The 21,825-nt window shown below is 56.2% G+C and overlaps 1 protein-coding gene across 3 annotated transcripts in view; it reads right to left on the bottom strand.

Moving 5' to 3' along the window:
- The window catches only part of Prkag2 (protein kinase AMP-activated non-catalytic subunit gamma 2), a 261,535-nt gene extending 240,518 nt beyond the window's left edge, over positions 1–21,017 (bottom strand). Inside the window, exon 1 of one of the 3 annotated variants that reach the window (XM_047560025.1) lies at positions 20,451–21,017. In XM_047560025.1, the coding sequence (XP_047415981.1) occupies positions 20,451–20,564 (114 nt within the window). In that variant the 5' untranslated portion in view covers positions 20,565–21,017. The remainder of the gene's footprint in view (positions 1–20,450) is intronic. The other 2 variants (XM_047560023.1, XM_047560022.1) reach the window with 2 other exon arrangements.
- Positions 21,018–21,825: the final 808 nt, after the last annotated feature.

The following is a 21,825-nucleotide window of genomic DNA, read 5'->3' as shown; positions in this document are numbered from 1 at the left end:
GGCTTCTGCAGTATTCTGAATAAAAATTAATTACTGTTTAGGACGTTGTGTGTGATCCTGGAATAAAGGGCCACACTGGAAGCCACAGGACCCAGCTGAGGAACGAGCCGAGGCTCTCCCACCACCTTGGCACATGCAGGCCTGGGAGGCGAGCTGCTTGGAGAACGGGTTTTCTGACGAATGTTCTGGAGGCAGTTTCTGGCCGGCCTGTGCTCTCTCCTACACGGGCTTGGGTAGTGCTGGCAAGGCACCGTTCTCCTGGAACTCGGCCCCTCCCTTCTGGAGTCCTGGAGGAACGCACGGTCCAGACTCTCGGTGCCTCGTTCCTCCAGTCTCTGTTAGTCTTTATGTCAGAAAGGACAGCAGAGCCAAGGACCAAAGGTGAGAAGAAACAAAGTCCTGCTGTACTTGCTTCCTGTGGCTGCTGTGACAAAGCACCCCAAGCGGTGTGTTGGGGGCAGGCTTAACAGAAATCTACCCCCTCCCATTCTGGAGGCTGCAAGTCCAAGATGAGGGCACCAGCAAGGCCGCAGTCCTTCTGAAGGACCCTGGCATTGCTCACCCATTCTGGGCACTATGACAACCACCCCGGGGCCATGGGTGTAACCCAGCTGCATTTGGGATAAACCGGGAGGAGCTTCTTGAGCATTTAATTGAAAGATGCCTGTTTGGAAGATTCATCCTGGAGGAAGAAATCACATTTGCCTGTTTAAATCGTAAAGTAGCTGGTTAGCTAAAGGAGTGTCACTGGAAGGAAGACGGCAACACTGTCAAAGGGTCACTTGCTCCAGACTCTGCCTGAGTGGCCCAACGGGGTGGAGGGTCCCGCCCTTCAGAGGTGGGAAAACTGAGGCTGAGAAGTCACAGACCTGGTGTAAATCAGCCCAGGCTCCCACTTGGGAGGAATGCTGAAGCCGATTTAAGCCAGGTGGACAGATCCCAGACGGAAGTTCCGCTCCTGTCCGTAAGCCAGCCACCTCTAGCAACCTGGGTCAGGCCCCGCGGCCTCCCTGCATCATTGCACCTCACTGGGCTGTGAGGCAGGAGGCAGAGGCCAGAGACCCCTGCTAGGACAGTGTGCACGCAGCAAAGCCATGCCGTTCACCGAGTTTCAGCACCGTGCCTAGTGCCCAGACCAAGGAGCATGACTGAGGCCTAAGCCCGCCCTCGTGGTTGCCGAGGGTCTCACTGTAATCCAGCCCTCGTGGTTGCTGAGGGTCTCACTGGAAGCCAACTCTGCCACAGGAGTGAGAGGCCCCCAGGGAGTGGCCAGGATTTGACCTCAGGCCAGTTACTCAACCTCCACAGCCACAGCCCCAGGGACGAGCCTGCTTCCCCGCCCGACTCTGGGCTGGGACCAGGTCTGCCCCCAGCTCCTCCAGCCGCACCGTTTGGACACTCCGCCTTCTCTGTGCCTGAATGTGGATGAGCCACTTGCACGCTCGCTCCCAAGACAACTGTTGCCTAAGGTTTCTTTTAATGGCCTCGTCGGGAAATATCTCAAAACAAACCAACCTAAAGCCAAAAAACAGAAACAAGCGAGGGTCAGTGCCCGGGCCACTCATGAGGATCCACTGGTGCCTCTTCCTGTGACAGCCCCAAGCCACAGCCTTCCCGAGCTGGAGTGAGTCTTCCTGCTGTCGTTACGCACTTGGGCATTTTGCTCAGAACAAGTTTTCCGCGTTTGAGGTGAGTTCGGGGGGCCCCCCTCACGTCGGAGGCCTCTGCCAACGCCAGCTGCCAGCCCAGCCGCCTGTGCCGGCCCGGATCTGGGTGGTGTGGGCGAGCTGTTCTTTCTGATGTTGACGTTTCTGTGCCAGAAACCATGGCACATGGAAATTTCCCTATTCCCCGTTCAGCAAAAATCACAGGCTTTGGGTCAAACCATTAACCATTAACCCTTGACACCCGGGGGAGCACATTCCTGGGTCCACGGCTCTGGACTCCGCTAAGGTCGGATGGGCCAGGAGTGCTACACTGGAGGCTTCTGGGGAAAAGGACAGGACATCTTCCTTCTCACTGGCCCCCACCCTCAGGTCCCACACGTCTTCCTCCACCACCACCTTCTGTGAAATGAGAGCTCGTGTCCTCCGTCACCTCAGCAGCACACTCGCTCGCACACTCAACTCCTCAGGCCTCCTGTGGGGCCAGGTGAGCGCCCTGCCTCCCAGTCCGAGGGCAGGCGACGGGCAGGGTTAGGGCAAGGCCGAAAGGGGCAGAGGCCCTTGGTTTGTCCCCTTCACCTCCTCCACCTCCCACATCTAGCAGAACGCCTGCCTTGAAGTGAGCTGTCAATTAATGTGACTTCATCAATGAAGGACAGTGACAGGCGCAGAAACTAGAGCCACGCCTGGTGACCACGGGCTTCCAGGTCAGGCCGAGACACAGTCCACATGTGCCCTAGGGAGGAAATAAGGCTTGGGGTTCTGAGATGCCACCAGACAGCTTGTGGGCTAAGATCTGTTCCTAGACACCTGAGGCTCACATGGGAACACAGTCACCTTGTAAGCCCTCCGGTCCTTTAGGAGTTCTGGGGAGAACACCAGGAAGGGTGTGGCCCAGGGAGGCCCCCCTCCCCGCCCCACTCCCGCCTCTTCCCTCCTGGCCTGCTCAGCGGCAGAGGGAAGACCCTGCTCTTACACACAGCGACCTGCCCTGCCCGCCACATCTCAGCAGTCACCAGGGTCTGTTCCAGCTCCAGATGGAATTTAATCCCACCCTCAAAAGCGGGGTGGCTGCCTGGAGCGTGTTCCTGAGGGTTCCGCCTCCTGTCTCTGGAGTTGCTTTTCCAGTATTGCTCACAGAGCTCAGCTCCCAGCAGATGGGGGGTGACGAGCTTTTCTCTTCAACTTTTTAAAAACAGGTGGCAATTATGGCAAGGCCACCGGGGGCTCAGAGGGCAGCGCGTGCCCCCCAGCTCTGCCTCTTGAAGCCAGAAGAAAGGCTGCGGCTGGATTCACGCGGCAAGCCCGGCGTCAGTTTGTCAGTAAAGGGCAAAACATAAAAATGACAAGCTCGTCGATAAAGGAGTCTGCACTGTTAGCAGTGAGCTCCTGAGAATGCTTCTATAGATTTTTCCACATGATAATACGGACAGTTATATACTGTGGGTGGGTTGAACTCTAAGGTTGTCACTTTTGAAAAGGCAAAGAAAATGGCCAAGTATGGGGTGTTTGATCTGACATCATCCACTGCCTCCACTGTTCAAGAAACGGGGTCCAGACAGGTGAGCATGGCTCAAACCAGGACTCTGACACCAACCCAGCTCTTCCTACCAGACCAGAGAGCTTCCTGCCAACAACCAAGCAGAACCGGGCCTTCCCCTCATTTGACAGACTGGGAAGCTGGCACCTCCAGGCCAGGCCTGGTGGCCTCCCAGGGATGCTTGGAACCCAAAGACAAAGCCACTCTTGAGCCCAGCGCAACTCTGGGCCGATAGCGCCGCACTGTGCAGAGAGGAGGGGTCTCCGCCATAATTGCCGCCACCGCCTTTCTTAAAATCCTATTAAGGGTTTAAGGCTTTTGCTTTGAGTGGGTACATTCCGGGGTCTAGTATGACTCTGCAGGCCTCTCAGTCATGCAGGCAGACACACACACCCTTCCTCACGCCCCAGCTGAGCAGGCAGGCCTGACCTCCAGCTGGGCACACGCGAGGCCCCTGGCTGGGCACCTCTGCCCACAGCACAGTCCTCCCTGGCACTTCAGGGCGCCCTTCTGCATGCCATGAGCACACTGAGAAAGATTCAGGCCCCTTGGGGTGAGAGCCGGGTGGCATCTGCATGGTCAGGCAGTGGGAATCTAGCCTCCCAGGAGCACACACTAATGCCTGGAGCCTGAGGCCCAGGGGTCGTCAACGAAGCCTCCGTGTGCACAGCCAAACAGGATCCAGAACTCTACTCTCCTGGCTCCCCTGGAGCTCAGGGCACAGGGCAGCCAAGCACCGGGGTGCCCAGTTCTTGGGGCACACTTCCTGAGATTCCCACACCACTGTCTTGAGGGAGAGCAGAGTGCAAGGGATCCCAGAGACAGGGCCATGTCCAGGGTCCCTGAGGAGGAAGGACGTGGGAGAGCAGAGGGACAGCCATCTACCCAGCCCCCGGTGGCTGGGGGCACCCGTGCTCCCGTCCTCAAGAGCCCCACACACGCCACTGTCCATGCACAGAACACCCACACACAGCTGAGCACACACCACTGCCCAGGCAGACCACCCAGGCTCTGGGATGCTCTCACTAAGGAGAGACAGCCAGCAGACAGGTGCCCGCGGCTGCACCACAGGGAGAGTGGGCGAGGCTGTGGGCAGAAACCAGGGACGAGAAGAGGCCCAGGACCTCGCCCACGCCTCCATATGGATCCCATGGAGATGGCTTGTTTGCTTGTTTAAATCGAAGCTATCGAGTCCAAGTAATAACTGTTCACACCCGTCTCCATCACCCAAAGAGGCCTGCAGTGCAGTAAATGAAGAAGATTAAAAGGAGGAAAAACGGTGGCGCTGGAAAATGAGAGAGTGAACTTAACGCACAAAAAAGCCGCAAGTCCTACACCCTGACAGATTCAAGTCGCACATTCTGCTCTGAGGTTTCTCCAACGAATGAAGAAAGGTGATTTTAGAAAACTTAAAATTCACTCAAGCTTACCCCAATGCCAAGCCCTTTGTACGATGCCATTTAATTCCCATGACAACCCTGGGGTAGGCGAGCATTCTTATTGTCATTTTACACATGGAACACCTTAAGTTCAGAGATGTCCAGGAGCCTGTCCAAGGTCACACAGCTAGCAAGACGTTGCAGGAGGGAAGCCCCGGTGCCTCACAACTTTCCAACTCCTGCGATGCTGAGAAAGCCAGCGCGGGCATGAAGAGCCACATCCACACGGTGGCACAGTGGCAGGCCTCCTGTGGGGCTAAGGGAGGTGTTTCTACCTCCTTCATCACTCCAGATAGGAGGCAGAGTGGGAGTGGAAAGAAGACTGCAGGGGAAGGAGCATGGATTTTGGAGACTCCCCTGGGTTCACCCGTGGCCTGGCCCTCGCCAGCTTGGGCACATGACTCATTCCATCCGAGGCTTTCAGCTGCAAAGAAGGGGACAGTAAGAGGAACCAGGCAAATCCAAGATGGGCTCTGGGAAAACCCAGGAGCGGGGTGGACCGGGCACTGAGGGCCAGAACTGCGCCTCATGAAGGCCCGCAAAGCCACCTCCACCAGAGTCCGAAGGCAGCGGTGCGTCTGTGGCATCCCCACGGGAACTGGGCCCGCCCAGGCCTTGCTGTCCCCGGCAGCCACGACGGGGAAGAGAACTGGGTCAGAAGGCAGGTTTTTCCAGCCTGGCGAAATCTAGCTCCAAGGAGACCAAATAAAGGAGGAAGAGAGGCATGGCGGGCAAGGGCACGGGACAGGCGGGGAACGGGAAGAAGCAGCTTGGAGGATGAGAGGGTGCTGGGTGGCGGCCCGGGCTCCGTGTCTGTGCCTTCTTGCAGCCTGGCATGAGAGGGGGTTTACCTTAGAGCTCCAAAGGCACCAACCCGCATAATTTTTGGAGGCGACATTAGGAGAAAATAAACCCCTCAGACCCACATCAGCTTGCAGTCTGCCAGGACTAACCGTTGCCATGGCACGTCCACTGAGGACCGAGGAGTGGCTAGCCAGAGGGGGCTTTGAAAGGCAAATGGCGGGCCTGTCCTTGCTGCCAGAGCAGAGAACAGACGTGCAGGATTGCACGGAAGGCGGTTTGCAGGTCAGAGCTGGGGAAAGTCATTGCTTTCCACGGGTGACATTCAGAAGCTTCCTTCCCTGCCAGCTGCCAGCCAAAGCACTGAGAGCTGCAGACCTCAGGGAAAACGAGGAGGGGGAGGTGCTGGGGTCCCCCTGCCTGCAGGCCGCTGTGCCCTCAGTGGACCCATCAGCAGCTGGAGGCACAGGAAAAAACAGAATGGACGCCAGACTAACGTGCCTGTAAATCACTCCATAAAAATGGAAGGAAATAAACACCTCCTCCTGCCACGTGCTTCCTCGGGCTGGACACCGCCTTCCAGCACCATCTGTCGCACGCGCGGTGCTTCGGAGTGTGGGCTCAGGTGCTAGACGCTCAGGCTTCACGCCTGGCCTGCGGCCCCCGACTGAGTGGCCCCTGCTGTGTGGATTTTGCCATCTGCTGAATGGGAACAGCAATAGCACTGCCCCCGGGGGCTGCTCAGCATGTGGGGAGGCCCTGCACACACACTGCCCAGGGTGTTGGCTCTCTAGCTCCTCTGCTGCTCTCCAGTGACCTTGAAAGTCACTGGACCCCACGGCCGCCTCCAGGGAGCACTGGGGGGCAAGCACCGGCGTTTCTCCCACCTTCTACACGAGCCTGGCCTCTTGTTTCATGTCCCCAGGCAGGAATGGGACGGAGGAGGGAGAGCACTGTAGCCTCTGCTCCTGTGGCTGTTCACAGGGCTCCGGGTGCCTCGCAAGCCTCCCCGTCCGTCTTCAGGAAGCCTAGGGCTTACTTCCCCATGGCTGGGGGCCCTGCACGAGACAGCCCTCCGCCAGCCCCGGGAGAACTGCCTAGCCGCAGTCACCCTGCCCAGGCCTCAGCCCCACCTGCGGCCGGCCTGTCCCAAGCTCTGCTTCCAGCTGGCCCGCTCTGAGGCAGGCTGAGGTGCAGCGCCCAGGTGAGCCTGGCCTGCTGCCTCTCTCCCAGGGGCGATCCAGGGGGCTCAGGAACACCCTGCGCGTGCCCACATCCTCTCCGACGCTGCTCATTCAAGAGCCCCATCTGTGACACCTGGTCAGAAGCTGGAAGCAACTACTGACTTCCTGGAGCTTCAGAAACGCAGAGACCGTCTTAGGCGGTTATTCGTGTGTGCCCCGGCCCCTCCTGCCGTTCTTTGGCATCCAGGTATCATGTTGTTACCCGAGGAAATTTACTGGCGCAGGATGGGACAAGGGGGGCTTTGGGGGGACAGTTAAACAACACAGCCCCCACAGCGCCGAGGCTCCGTTACTCCTTCGCCCTCTTCTCCATGCTCTGGAGGAGAAGAGGGAGGTCTAGAGGGTTTGGCGAGCGCTGCCTCCTCAGGGGTCCTGGACCGTGGTGATGCCTCACACCACGGCTGCGACAAGAAGAGGTGACCTAATGTATTTTAACCATTTCTACGATACTTGGGATTTGAGTTTTCTGCGGGTGAGACAGTCTGGAGAGTAGAGTGAAGCAGACATCGCCACCTCATGTACGCGTGCGACTGCATGACCCGTGTGATCCTGCAGTACGTACAATCAGAAAAGTGAGAGGACCCCCCGTTTATGTATGAGCTATCAAAATGTATAAATGCCTTCTACTGCCAGGTACAGCTCATTAGGACAAATAAAAATTAATTCAAAAACAGAGAAAGGAAAAAAAAGCGGAGGTGACTGGGAGAAGCTGGGAGCCATTCAGGGAGCCTCTGCCTTGGGCAGCGCACTGTGCTGGACACGCGGAGGGGCCACAGACACCAATCGAACATGAATTCTGGGCGGGGGCGTCCTCACCTCCCCTCAGAGGCTTCTCTCTGCTCTGGGAGCAGTGGCGGGTCTAGCCCCTCCTGGCCTCACGCACTCAAGGGGGTTTTGGGAAACCCTCTTCAGATCAAAGGAAGCTCAGGAAGCCCAGGGTCCTCAAGTCAGCACAGCCAGGACAATGAGGACTGGGGTCCGTGGTCCCTCTCCTGACACCTGGGTGGCCCAGGCTCCTTGCCCACACCCTGGGACTGGGGTGCTGGGAGGGGCCAGTACCTGGAGCAGGGCAGGAATCATGGGCCCGGGAGTGCCAGACCCGAGGGCCCTTCAGTTGCCACAGGCCATCGCCCACCCCAGGCTTCCATCTGCCCTTAACTAAGTACCAAGAATCCCCCGCAGCTGCGAGCCAGCCCTGCGGCCTCTCCTTGGGGTCTCCAGGATAGCAGGGCAGGGCCAGCAGCTCTCAGAGCAGGCTCGCCGAGGGACAAACCACAGCGGACAGACAGGACAGGAACGCAGGCGCCTGCCTTCCTTCTCCCATCCCCACGCGGCACCTGCCCCCACCCCCACCCCACTGCTCCCCATCTGTCATCCCCCCCTTCACTCGCCCCTCCTCCGAGGGTGCTCTGGTCGACTCCGTGCCAGTGGACCCTGGAGGGTGCTACTCCTGAGAGCCACATGCATGGCACCCAGGGCTCCGCAAGGAAGGGGAATTTGTCTTCTCGCACACTGGGAGTGAACCGGGAGACGCAGGGGAGAGTGGGGACCCGCCCCAACCCTGGGCCCGCTGCAGACTAGAGGTCCCATGAGCCTCCTAAGAGGTTTCCAGGCCTCTCTGTTAGATAGCAAATGCCCCAGGGGCCCCATAGTGACTCCCAAGAATGCCGGTCACTGCCTCTAGGGAGGACACCCCAACCACCAGCGCGGGATTCTCCACCCCTGCCCACTGTCTCCTGCACGGTGACCCAACTGGGTCTAGGCATGTGGTATCTGGGGCAGAGGCAGGAGAGGTCCCTGTACAGTCAGCCTCCACATCCGTGAGGTCCACCTCTGCAGACTCTACCAATTAAAGATCAAAGACATTTGGGGAAAAAAATCTGAACGTGTACAGTGTTGTGATTATTCACTAAAGAATATAGCACAGCAAGTACGCGCATAGCATTTACATTGCGTTAGTATTTGAAATAATCTGGAGATGAGTGAACGTACACAGGAGGAAAACTCTGCTCAAGACAAAAATAAATACCAGCACAAATTGAAAAGAAGCTCCCGGGAGGATTGTGCAGATTTTGGGCAAGTGTGACCCGTTACGAAATAGGACCCGAGCATCCCGGGAGCGTGCTATCCACAGGCGGTCCTGAAGCCAGCCCCCGATACCAAGGGACAACTGCTCTCAACTCCCAAGGGGGGCCAACCGGGTTAGATTCCTGCACTCACCACCTCCACTCTCAGCAGCCTCACCCCAAGATGTGGCCCGGGAGCTCCTGGCAGTGTGGACGCACGTCTGTGCACTTCCAGGCCAGGGCTCAACATCTGCCGCCCCAGGGGCTCACGCTGGCTCACTCTGGGTCCAGGAGCGCGGCTCCTATCTCACAGCAAGTAAGGAGATCTGCTAATTACATCTGCAAATGTATTTAGCCAAATTCTTATAAGGGATTCACGTAGGAATTCACGAAGGAATATGCAAAGTCACACAGGGATATGCCAGTGATGAAATATGCCACTGACAAGGACAAAAGTATCTTCACCTGAGGCCGTCTCCAGAAATCCGGACAGGACGGATGCCTCAGCTGCGTGTTGGTAATATCCTCCACAGGCTGCTCCCCGTGCAAGGGGAAACCAAGGTTTCTGGAGGACAAATGTCTGACTCTTCACCCCAAGGATCCAACCGCAATCCCCAAGTCCAGTGAGCAGGATTATCATTCACATTTTACAGATGAGGAAACTGAGGCTTTGAGAGAGTGTCAGCAAGCCCCCCAGGGGACACGGGGACAAACAGCGGCACTAGGGTTGCAGCTGTGGTCTCCGACACCCAAGTGAATGCTCCCTCCCCCACAGCAGATTAAGTCAACCTGCAGGCCGGCTCATGCACAGATCCTAGTATGAGTGACAGTCTGGCTGGTTCCTGTCCATCAGCAGGTGGGTGCTTCTGCCTCTGATGGCACCTCCTACTGAGGTTCCTGGAGGTAGTGACATGCGAGGGACTGGCACCTGGCCTTGGGCTGACAGTCCCTTCCCACCCTGCTTGCGCAGAGGACTACTGTGCCATCCAAGTGCCCCCAGAGAGACTGATGGTGCTGTTTCTGGTCAATTAGCTTGAGCAAAAAGCCCAAATTTTTCTCAGATAGACAAAGGGGGAGGAAAGCAACTGACACAATAAGATTTGTCCTTGACTGAGTCAACGAGATGCAATTTGTCTGAAATTTTTTTCTTTTCAATATATGGCTTCCATAAGGTCTGTAAATAATTGAATCCCCCAGAGCTTCTGAAATCAGCTCCTCAAGTAGACTAAGTATGTTGATTCTCAAAACTGTGGACATTCTGTTCTTCCCACCGGGTCAGCACGGCCTCTGCATTTCCTCACCACCTCCAACATCAGCCACGTCAGGGCTGCCTGCGTGGGAGGGAGGTGGTTTCTGGGGGCTGGGATGGGACAAGGAACACAGGCACACCTCCAGAAGGGAGCTTGTGGTCTAGTTAAGGAGACCAGTGGACATCAGAAAAAGAGGACGCGATGCAGAAGAGGAAGCGGTGGGGCAGGTGCTGCTGTGTGGCCCCCAAGTCCTCCAGGAACAGTAGCACTCGGCCAGGACCCCAGCTGAGACCACTCTTCATCCAAGGGCCTGCCTCTCCCAAGCTCGCATCCCTTCCCAGGGACTGCAAAAGCCTGGCCTCATTGTCCCAGTGTAGGGCAACTCCAAAGGGCCATCCAGTTCCTGAATGTTCCAGGGGCCAGCTGAAGCCTTTGTGGTGACTGCTTGGAAGTTCAATGTCCCCTCTGCTCTGTCCAGCTCACTCTCCCTCCCCTCCATTCTGGAGGCCCAGAATCACTGGGATGGTTGCAGGTGAAGGTGACAAAATCATTTAGAGGAGATCATCATTTAACAAAGAATAGAACAGAGTGTCCCCTTGACTTCGCACTATATTTTGCTAGAGTGGCAAACTCCACACCTACATGCCAAGCCTGCGGAGCTTTGCTCTGAGGCTCTCCTGAAAACTCATGTTAATGTGACGACAGAGGAGAGAGGAGATGTGGGCCAAGGGTGCATGGGCAGATCTGCGGTGTGAGCCTGAGCCCGGGCCTGCACTCCCTCTGCCCGCAGCTCTTGCTTTGAGCCAGTGCAAAACAGAACTGCTTTGAGATCATTTTCTGACCTCTAACTGGAGGAGTAGGTGCCTCTGGCAGAGCCACAGCCCAGGCAGTGTGACCCTCACCTGCAGCCTCTGAAAGGGTTTCCTCTCTTCCCAACTGTTGCTTGAGTAGAAAAGCTGACTGTTAACCCCTGCTCTGCCACTGGCCAATCAGGTGACCTTGGCGGGTTGCTTAACCTCTCCAGGACACTGCTTCCATTCTTTCTAGCTCCCAGAGGCCACTGCACATTCCCACCTGGCAGTCCAGCAGGAAACCACCAAGCTGAGTTCATCAGACCAGTTAGGTATCACTGCCAGGCATGTCCTTGCTGTGGAGTCGAGGAAATTCTGTTGCCTGTGCCCCAGGTCATTTCAGAAATCTCCAAATACACTTTAAAAGCAGGGTGGTGAGAGACAAGTAACCTCTCTGTCCTCCTGACGCTGGCTTCTCCCAGGGGCAAAATACCTCCTTGGGCACTCGCTCATCCTCAGGCATCATCTCGAATGCCCAGCTGTGGAAGGACCTGGCTCCACCCTCCCCTGCACCCCTCTCCTGCCCCCTCACTCCTCGAAGCCACCTGCCCCTGGGACAAAGCACCATTTCCATACAGTGGAGGCACTAAAATCAAATGGAGACCTTGGACTCCAACTTTCTTCTTAATGTACATATATCATACACTATGCATACTACAAATGACACATAATCTAAATGATGTATAATTAGATAACATTACTTAATGATATCAGTTATACAACATACTGATGTATGACATAGGTATACAGATCTAGAGAGGTTTAATAACTGGACCCCCTTACACAAATCCCTCCCGTCCCAGGGTACACGACCTCACACTGTGGCCTACAGATCTTCACACCCAGAGTCAGAGTCTATTGCTCCATCTCCTAAGTCTAAGCCATGAGACTTCTCTGTGGCCAAAGGGCTTGTGAAGCCTGGGGTTTGGGCCTTATTCTCTTCCTGCTGCCTGGACTGCCTGCTAGACACAGTCCAGGTTGTCCCCCATGCCCAGCCACTGTGGAGCCAACTGGGCAATGGGTGGACACATGAGCAAGGCCATCCTGGACTCCTTGCCTAGCCAAACTGCCAACTGACCACAGAGATCATCTTGGATCACAAGAGCATCCCAGCACACCAAGAGAATTGTGAGAAAGAATGAAGGCTTGTTGTTTTAAGTCTCTATGGGTTTCGTGTTTTGAAAGCCACAGTGACCAGATCAGGTGACAGGTGTCCAAGGGTACCCTTTCATGGAGGGAGGGCCATGTGGTCTTGGTCTCAGGGATACCTCCATGCCGGCACCATGTCAGGTGTGTGACAGGCTTGCAGAAAATGAAGTGAGACTCAGTTCCCAGCTACCTGATGGAAGAACAGCCAGGACTTCCCAATTCCTGGTTTAGTATTTATTCCAATGTTCAATTATTTAAAAAACAAAATATGGGAAAGAAAACCTAAAGAGTAGAACCATGAAAGTAAAAAGTATGAAAGGCAAGGTTTTTTTTGTTTTGTTTTTTTTGGTTGGTTGGTTTTTTGAGATGAGAAGGACAAAGGATAACCTTCAGAGACACCTAAAAAGGGACAAAATAAAGGGTATGGAGATCCCAAGGCCAGCTGCTGGAAGTCAGCAGGCACCCTGAGATGTTCTGCCTCTACTGCCCACCATGGTGGCAGTGTCCTGACCTGCCCATCCTCATCTCCTGCCCCAGGGTAGCCTGGACAGGGCAGGACCGGGCAGAGGTATCAGAACCCAAGATGCTGAAGAGGTTTTCCTCGACGGATCGAGGAATGACACAGGACGACTGTGAAGCCTTAGATGACCAGGGCTCCTTTTCTATTCCAAGGATAACAGGATGAACAGCAGCAATCATGATACTTCACAGGATTATTTCAGAGATAAGGAGAGACGGCTTACATAAAAGCTCCCACCTGGCTTATCACAAGTGTCCATCGATATTAGCTGCATCAGGTTGACGGCTGGGCTGCCCTGGCTGGTATCTCCTAATCGGCAACATTGATCTGTCATCGCTGTGGCAAACAGACCCGCCCCCCCAAGCGTGTCTGAGTTGCACAGAGGAAGAAAGATGCCTGGGGTGCTCGTTGGGCAATACACTGCCGACAAGGATGGGCCACGGTGACGCTGGCTCCAAGCTCATGACCCAGAGGCTGTGCATGTGGCTGAGCTGTGAGCAGGGTGGAACCAGGAGGACGGCTTCCCCAGGTGCCCAAAGGACACCTGTCTGCCCACTTAACAGAAGCTCGAGAAGGCAGAGCTGCCTCTCCCACCCTGCGCCCCCAGCCCAGCGTGTGAGTGAATCCCAGTGGGAACACGGCAGGCCACAAGGACATGCTCCAGCACCACGCTGGGGTTTCCAGCAGGGAGGAGGAGGCATCCACACAGGGCACTCACTGCCTGGAGAAGATGCAGCCAAAGAGCTGCAGACAGGAAAGCCATGGCTGCCACACGGGGCTGTGGCTCCCAGGCCAGGTGAGCGGCTCCTTCTGGTCCCCACGCCTGCTCTCATGGCTCTGTCAGAGTGGAGATGCTGGCTTTTTGACTGCTGCCCTGACCATGCTTTGGGGACAGGGACACTGTTGCAGTGGGTTCCTGGAGCCGCCATAACACAGCATTACAAACCAGATGGCTTACAAGAATAGAAAGGTATTCTCTCACAGTTCTGGAGGCCAAAGGTCCAAGATCAAGGTATTGGCATGACCTCGTTCCCTCTGATGGCTCAGAGGAGGAGCCTTCCTTGCCTCCCCCACCTTCTGGTGGTCCCATGTCCCTTGGCTTGTGGCAGCAGGGCCCCAGGCTCTGTCTCAGTTCTGTTTCTATGCTCAAACATCCTCTTCTTAAGAGATCACCAGTCATATAGGATTAGGACCCATCCTAGTGACCTCATCTCAGTTCACATCTTAATTCTATCTGCAAAGACCCCATTTAGACAAGGTCACCTTCAGGGGTACTGGTTAGGACTCTGGGAGTTTTTCAAAAGAATATGATTCAGCCCCCCTGCACTGTTCATCTCCACATCCTCGGCACGTGGCACAGGACCCAGGACACAGACAGGCCAACCCCCTGGTTTTTAGTCCCTGTCTAACTGCACACCTGGCCTGAGCAATCCCCTGCTCTCCATTTCTTCACCTACAGACTGAGCAGCACAGACCCTGTTCTAACACTCACCCCGGCCCTGTGGCATCCTTCCTCTTCCCCTGGCCTGTACCAGGGGGTCTCTATAGTGCTGTCCTCCTGCTGGGGTCACCTGCAGAGCAGCAGGGCTTTACACTGTGAGCATGGAGGGGCTGGAAGCCCCTGGTCTCTGGTGGACAGACATCAGCAGACTCACTGCCCAGCAGAGCACCCAGCTCACAGAGGCCCTGGCAGAAGCCCCAAGCCTGGCCAGGATCCGATTGGTCTGTGGCAAGTCAAGAGTTGGCAGAGAAAGCTTCCTGTCAACAGGAAATAAAGGTTAGAGATTAAATTATTTTCAAAGTAGATAGTGAAAGAAAGAGACAAGTGCAATTAGGCTTAACCATTCCAAGGCAGGGCTGAAATAAGGAGTCCACTCCAAGGCACACTCCCACCCTGGAGGAGGGAGTTAATGCTTAACCACTTCCTCTGGTCTGGTCACACATGCCACACATCCAGTAGTAGTGGGGTCTTGTAAGAATTCCCTACTGTGGAGCTTCTGTCTCATGTGGCCCCTCCACTCATCTTAGAGCAAGGTCATGATTGACCGACCAAGCAAAAGAAGGACTCCTTCAACTTGGTGGCTCAGCACTTTCTTGGCCTCTGCTTGTTCCACGTTTAAAAGGATGTTGACAAAGTTTGGGGGGTATAGGTAGATGCCCCCTCTGGAGAGAAATGGGAAGCAACTGGTATTTTGTGAGTGGTCCTGTTCATTGCTCACACTCTGGGTTGAAGGGAGGATGGGCGGAGGAGAAGGGACCCAGAACTGGGAGCAGAAGGGCAGGATCCTCACCCAGTTCCATCACAGCAGAGAGATGCCCAGGAGCCCAGAGTCCTTGGTAATGAGCAGCGCAAGTGGGAACGGGGACAGTAAGAGAAAGTGAAGTCAAGAAAGCAACCGTTTCCAAGCACGTTTATTTAGCTAGAGGTTTTAGAGGGCAAACACTGATTTAAAATTTAGCGTGAAAGAAGTCTGAGCGGATGAAGAGGTGTTGGCAAAGGCAAGGTGCTTCCAGATAGTCTCTTTGGTCAACGTGGGGCTAGTCAGCCAGCGGGTGTGTGGTCAGCGATGCTGACCAGCAGTCACAGTCACCAACCTCAGTGGAGAAGAATAACAGACAGGCTTTCTGGGTTGCCCGGAGGAGGTTAGTTCAAAGGAAGTAGGTAGGAGGAATACCAGCAAAAGGCTGAGACCCCGATGACCTGAGCTGTGTCAAAGACGCAGCAAGAGACATCAGCTATGGCAGCTGCCACCTGTTACCTTGGTGTCAGGATGTCCTCCTGGTAATACTGACCAGGGCTCAAGGGTCTGCATTTGTCATGTGGCTACTCTGCAGAAGGCAGAGCCTTGTTCCTGTGAGGACCTAGAAACTTCCCACCAATGACACTAGGACTAAGCAGGAACCGCACAGCAGGGCTGGACAAGAGCAGAGATGCCCACTTCACTTCCAGCCTGGCTGTCCAAGCCAGCCACCAGGTAAGGACAGATGAACCATCTGTAGTGCAGGTGTAAGAGGGTGAGAGGAGGGAATTCAGCTACAGGTTGCACCTCAAGGCTCTCTACACGTAGTTCTGCGGATCCGCGGATGTGCGCCCTGCACTCCAGCCAGGTAAGCTGTTCCGTGGCCGAAGACTCTTGCACGGTACGGAACAGTCCTGGAGCGAGGGGAAGCATGGGTCCATCTCCAGCTGCCCACTCCTTCCTCAGATGCAGCACTGGACTGTGCCCAACTGGCGTTCGGGCAGCACACAGTGCAGGGTGCCTCGGTGGTGGGGACAGAGAGCCTACTGAACGTCTGGTCCTCCAGGCCCGGAGGCTGAGCCCAGCTCCCACTCCCAAGGAGACAGAGAGGGTGCTGCAGCCTCAGCAGTGAGGCTTCCCAGGTGGCCACGTGACAGGCGGAGGCACCATGAGCGATAGGCCTACCCGAGCCCAGTTGTCTCTCCTTCCGTGACCGGCTAGCTGCTCTCGGCTCTGTTCGTAGTCTGTCTTCAGTGCCTGTGAAGGGTTCCTGGAGCTCCTGACCACCAGGCCTGGGGACATATGCAGTCTGTCACTAATGTCCTACCCAGCAGTGGAGAAGCAGCCCTTCTGGCCTGCCTCAGTGTTCCCACAGGCTCCGCTTTGGGGCCTTCCCTCTGAAGACCTCCCTCTCCCCTTGGCCACCGGCTCTGTCATTGACTTGGCCCAAGGACCACAGCGTGCCAGCCAACAGACGCTGATCAAGGTAATCCTGGGGGCACATGGCTTGCAGCTTTAACAGAGAAACTGCTTTATCTGGAACAGAAAACAGGAGGAAGCACACACTTGCTCCCAAAGTGCAGACAGAGCCATGCACGGCTACAGTTCCAGGGAGATACTGTGCACAGCCACCCCCACCCGTTGCTACTCCTGCCTCCCATCAGGGAGGAAGGCTGAGGCAAGCGCTAGGTGCCACAGCTCCAGCCACTATGCGCAGTTGCTCCCTCTCAGGCCTACGGCAGTCTCAGAAAGGAATCAGCGCCAGCCTGTCCTCTCTGTGGACCTCCCTGCCCCTGGCAAGACAAGGGAGGTTAGCCCATGAAGGTGATCTGAGCTGACTGAGAAAGAGGCTAACGCCTGACAAGGTGACATTCTCAGGTCCAAGGGCCGCTTTCTCTTCCTGCATATCTAGCCCCCAATCTAACTGAATTTATAAATTATTTAGTAATTATAGGTCTCTTTACCTGCAACAACCCAAGGGCCCTGGGGTGTCCCCTAAAATGGATACTTCTTCCTCGAGGCTCAGCGGGGCCCCTGGCAGTAAGGGAGCAGGGTAAAGAGCCCTAGGGAGGAGCTTTGCAGCCATTTCCCCAACACAGGAAGCCACGGTTCTGCTGGGCACCAGATGTGTGGGTGGAAACTGAGGCTCTAGAAGGGGGTCATCCAATTGAATGAAAAGACAGGCTGCTGGGATACTAGAGGTCCCAGGAGGCCTGGTCACCACGAATGCCATTTGTCACCACCAAGTGATTAGACTCACAGGGCCACCAGGACCTTGATGTCTTTGAGGAGCAACTCCTTGGAATCAAAAATTCCCTGATGACACTTCGGAGACACCATCAAATATCTGACCCTGGTCTTAAGGAGGTAGAAGTGATTTTTCCGTGGATTTGCTTCCCTGGACACTCAACGCTGCTGCTGTGACTGAACTCAGGATTTCCCCCAGGACTGGCTCCTATACCAAGAACACCAGCTCCGTTTCTGGCTCCCTCACCGCCAACCAAACTCGCCCATCTTCCTCCGGCGTCTCCACCTGCCCTTCTTCTCTGACCTCGCTGCGTGGCCTCTGGACCCTCGCCCCTGGGGTTGTTGGAGCATCTGGGTGGGCTTCCCTGCTGTGGGCACTCACCCCTCACTCCACTCTGCACACGTTCCCAGCCTCCTTCTCATCACCTTTGAGTGGCTTCTTAGTTTGGGTCCTTCCTTATTAACACCCAGACAAGAACAGGTTCAGCAGTTTAGCTCAGGTAGCACAACTAAGGGAGTGGGGAGCGAGGCAGGGAGTCAGAAAGCCAAGGAGGGTGCAATGGGGGCTCAGCCCTGCCAGGGACCCCCAAGCCCTGAAAAGCCCACGTCAGAACTGTCCCTACCAGGAATACAGGAGCTAGGAGACTGCCCTCCAAGTACAGCTCTCGCAGGGCATTACCCTAGCACTTCCAGGAGTCCCTGCACAGGTTGAGCCCACTGCTGTACCCTGAGTCTTTCAGGCAGAGACAAAGGCACAAGCGGGCAGCTGTCTATCTCAGCGGCAGGAACTTTGGGGCAGCCACCGGGGAAGGGCAGGGCATTGACAGCGTTCACTGTCATTTCTCCATCCTTGGGAGGAGCTCCTCACTCCCTTGGCCTGGTCTTAAGGCAGGGTTGCCTGATAAGATGCAGGTCGCCCAGTTTGACTAGAGTCCACATAAATGATGGATCATTTCTAGTAGGCATATCTCAGATGCTGCAGGTTGATCTGAAATTCAAATTTAACTGGGCATCTTGCATGTGTAGTAACGAAATCTGGCAACCCGTCTTCAAGGTCCTGCCTGGTCTGGTCTCAATCCATTCCCTAGGACCCTGGACCTCAAGACCTGACCTCCTTAAGACACAGCTTTTCACTGTATCTGGAAGAAGCCATCTCTCCCTCCAGGCCTGGGGTCTCTGTGCACACATCAGCCACAGCCATCTCCCCTTCCTCTCACCTCTACCAGCACCCATTGTCTGCTCTGGTCATCTCACGGCCTCAGAGGGCTTGCTAGCACACCTGAAAACGCTCACTTTCCCAGAAAGACTGTTAATTCTTATCTCTCCTACCAAGTGACCAACAGGTCATTACTAGCTGGTAGACAAAGGGACCCTGAGGTCCCACCAGCAAGCATAAGCACTGTGAGGACTGAGACAAGGAGAGTACTGAGCATATAGTCGAACTCGGTTAACAAATGGATGAAACTAAGAATATTGTAAAACGCTGCCAGGGGCACCACTCACATTGAGAAGGGCAGTCAGGGACCCTAACCACAGCATGCATTTTCAACAGTCACTATCTGGCTTCTAGTCCCTTAACTGGTTCTGGATTTTGTACTACACTCCCACTGACGTTGCCTCAGAAGAACACACACACACAAGCTGACACATGCATTGGGAACCAGATTTCCATCTGACCTCAATACAATAAGTTTGTCCACTGGACAAGGTCAAGTTCCCCTCTCTCTCTCTCTCTCTCTCTCTCTCTCTCTCTCTCTCTCGCCTCATTTTAAAATTAGACATGCATGTAATAGTCATATATGTATATAACACACTTTACATAGTAAAGAGCTTTTCCACGAATTATTTTATTTCAATGTCCCTGTAAGGCAGGAAGAATGGGTATTATTAACTCCATCTGTCAAGCAGGGTAAATTGAATGGTTAAATGGTTGACCCACAAGACCACTGTTTTAGCAGCAAAGTCTAAATTTCAATTTACAAATATGACTTTTAAATGTCTTATTAGTGATGTAAGCAGGACATTTTCTTCTTCAAATAAAACCTTTGTTTCTGCATATTTGGGTCATCATCAGGATGGCCATAGAGCAGGGGTGGGGGGTGTCCGATCATCTGCTCCCTGGGTGCTGGTCCCCTCCACTATCAGGGTGCCCAACTTCAGACTGCTCCTTAAGTGCCCATAATATGCCTGGGGCTTAGAGCCCCTGGCCCTCAACTTCCTCAGTCAGGTGTCATAAATGCCAGAAGGGAAAGTTTAAGCAGAAGGACCTTGGGGGAGAGTCTGGAAGGAAGGGCTTGCTCAGCATTCACAGGAGGAAATGTCTAGTGCTATTCGCTGTGAAGAGTGAGTGGCCAGGCACTGGTAAGCCAGCTCCGCCTGAAGCTGTCAGGAAGGATTAGCTCTGACTAGGTGTGGAACTCACTGCACACTCCCACTCTGCCCAAGACTGCCATGCAGGAAGAGAACAAAATAGGCTTTATGGAGCCCTCTACCCATGTGTGCCCACGGGCTGTGCACGTACATGTGTCTGGGAGTGTGAGCAAGCATGTGTGTGTGTATGTGTCTGTATGTGTGTGTGTGTGTGGTGTTCCGACATTTAGTTGGGGGTTCCCTTCGGGTAAAGGTAAAGGCCTCGGTGCACCTCCCACGACACGACCCCACTAACAGGGAGGCCAGGAAAAGGTCTGGAGCTACCTGGGCAGGTGTATGGGACCACAGGGTGGGTGCAGGACCCTACCCGCCGCTCCCTCTGGCTGGACAAGGTCGATCTGCAGACAGATCGATGTCGCCAAAGTCCAGTCCAGGTTGCCGGCGTGGCGGGGACTGAAGTTCGCGGCAGCCCTGCACAGATTAGGTAGCCCCGAACCCCCAAATATCACGCAAGACCAAAATACACTCCCAGCGGGGCGTGTGCGGAGAAAGCCTGCAGAGAAGCCCCCGCCGCGGGCCCAGAAGCACTCCGAGGAAATTCGTGAGGAGACAGATCTATTTGGGGGCGCAGTTACACAGCCGCCGCCACTGTCCCCACCCACCGCCCCTCCCCTTCGTCCCCGGCCTCTGCGCACAGCTCCACCCCGGCGGAGACCAGTCCACACCGTCCTTTTTCAGCAAAACAACACGATGCACCGCCCCCACGCACCCGCACCCGGCTGGATCCAGGGCTACGCCCAGCCGGCCACCAGCCGCGCCCGGCCCGGGGGCGCGCCCCGTGCCCCCACTCTTCTGCAGCCGCCCCGGCTCCGGACCGCTCCAGTGTTCGGGCCACACAAGGGTGGCAAGCGAGATCCAACCTCGCCTCTGCAGCCCAGCTCGGGCCCTGCCCCTCCACCCTTCCCCCCAGCTGCAGAAGTGACAGGAGGGGCACGCACGGCGCGCGCGGGGCGTCCCGCGTTAACCGCCTCGGCGCTGGGGTCGGGAGCGACAGCAGGCTGGGACTCACCGGAATGTGCACTCGCAGCGAACGCCTCTTCTGGCTGGGATTTTTCTTGCCACCGCTCCCGCCGGGGCTGGAAGCCTCTTTCTTCTTCTTGGTGTCCATGGCCGCGCTTCCCATAACTTTAACCAGAAGTTAATTCCGGTGACTCGTCCCTGGGGTTCTGCCCCCTCCCTGTCCTCCCCGGCCGCTGCCGTTGGACTGGAGCCGCGCGCTCTTTATGACTGTCCTTCCACCCCGAAGACACCTCGTGGGGACTTCCGCGGGGAGGGCGGGTGGAGCAGGTAACTCGCGCCGCGCCACCGGAGCGGATGGCGGTCGGCGGGGAGCGCTGAGTTGGAACGTGCTCTTTCTGCTACGGAATCATCGGGTGCAAAGTCAGTCAGAGCCAGAGCCCGTGCTGGTTCGGTTACGCGTGGCAGAGGTCTCCTGCTGGGTGACAAAGTTTCCTTCCTTTTGCAAAGCGAAGCAACATTTCCCCCCCTCTCGGCTCCTCCCCCAGATTCCCAGAGGTAATCTGAAAGGCAGGTGCTATGAAAAACAGTAGTGTGGAAAACAGCGCTCCTGTGCCCGTGCCTAGGTGGAGACCCTGGCGAGAGCGAGACGGTTGGTACAGAAACACTTAAGCCTCGGCCGCAGAATAAAGCAGCCAGGAGCCTGGGACCAGGGCCGCCCTCCTCTGCGGGCGAGAGGGAGGGCAGGAGGGGAAGAGGAGGTGCAAAGGCGAAGGCCCTTTGCAATTGGGCTACTGCGTGGCTGCAGGCAGAAGTTCTGGCGGCGGCTCGCAGGCCCTGCGGGCCGGAGGGCGCGCCCCGAGCCCGGCTGGGCCAGGAGGGCAGGGCGCCCGCCCCCCGCCCACCGCCGCGCCGCGGTCCCTGGGGACGGAGAGGGACAGTGAGGAGCCGGGCCTGGCACCGACGCAGGCTTGAGAGCGCGGGGCGGTGGAAGGCTGCGCGCGTTGAACAGGAAGTGCGCGGCGTGCGGCGCCACTGCCCCACTCCCCGTAGCCCCCGGGTCGCCGCGCGCTGTCCCCTGCGGCGGAGGCCGCTGGGACTTTCTCCGGGCTGATTTCTGACCCATCGCGTCTCGGTGTCTCTGTTTAGGCGCGACCCCTGGAAACACGCGTACGCACACGCGTCTCGTGCCTGCCGCAGACCCGGCGGCGAGGGGAACCCCGGGTTTTCGGGGGGCTGCGCGTTGACCAGCACAGGCTTCGCGGGAAACTCGGCCCTGCTGGGTCCCGCCCCACCTGGCACGCAGACCCCAATCCGCAAGGAGAGCGGTCTGTGTCCTGAGTGAGTGCAGCTTTCCTCCCCCACCCACCCACCCGGCGGTGCTTCGTCAAGATGTGTGCAGCGGATCCGCGGTAAAGCTCACGTTC

Source organism: Sciurus carolinensis, chromosome 8 (assembly GCF_902686445.1).
Source record: "Sciurus carolinensis chromosome 8, mSciCar1.2, whole genome shotgun sequence".
NCBI classification, from domain to species: domain Eukaryota; kingdom Metazoa; phylum Chordata; class Mammalia; order Rodentia; family Sciuridae; genus Sciurus; species Sciurus carolinensis.
This window is presented reverse-complemented; position numbering and strand designations above follow the sequence as displayed.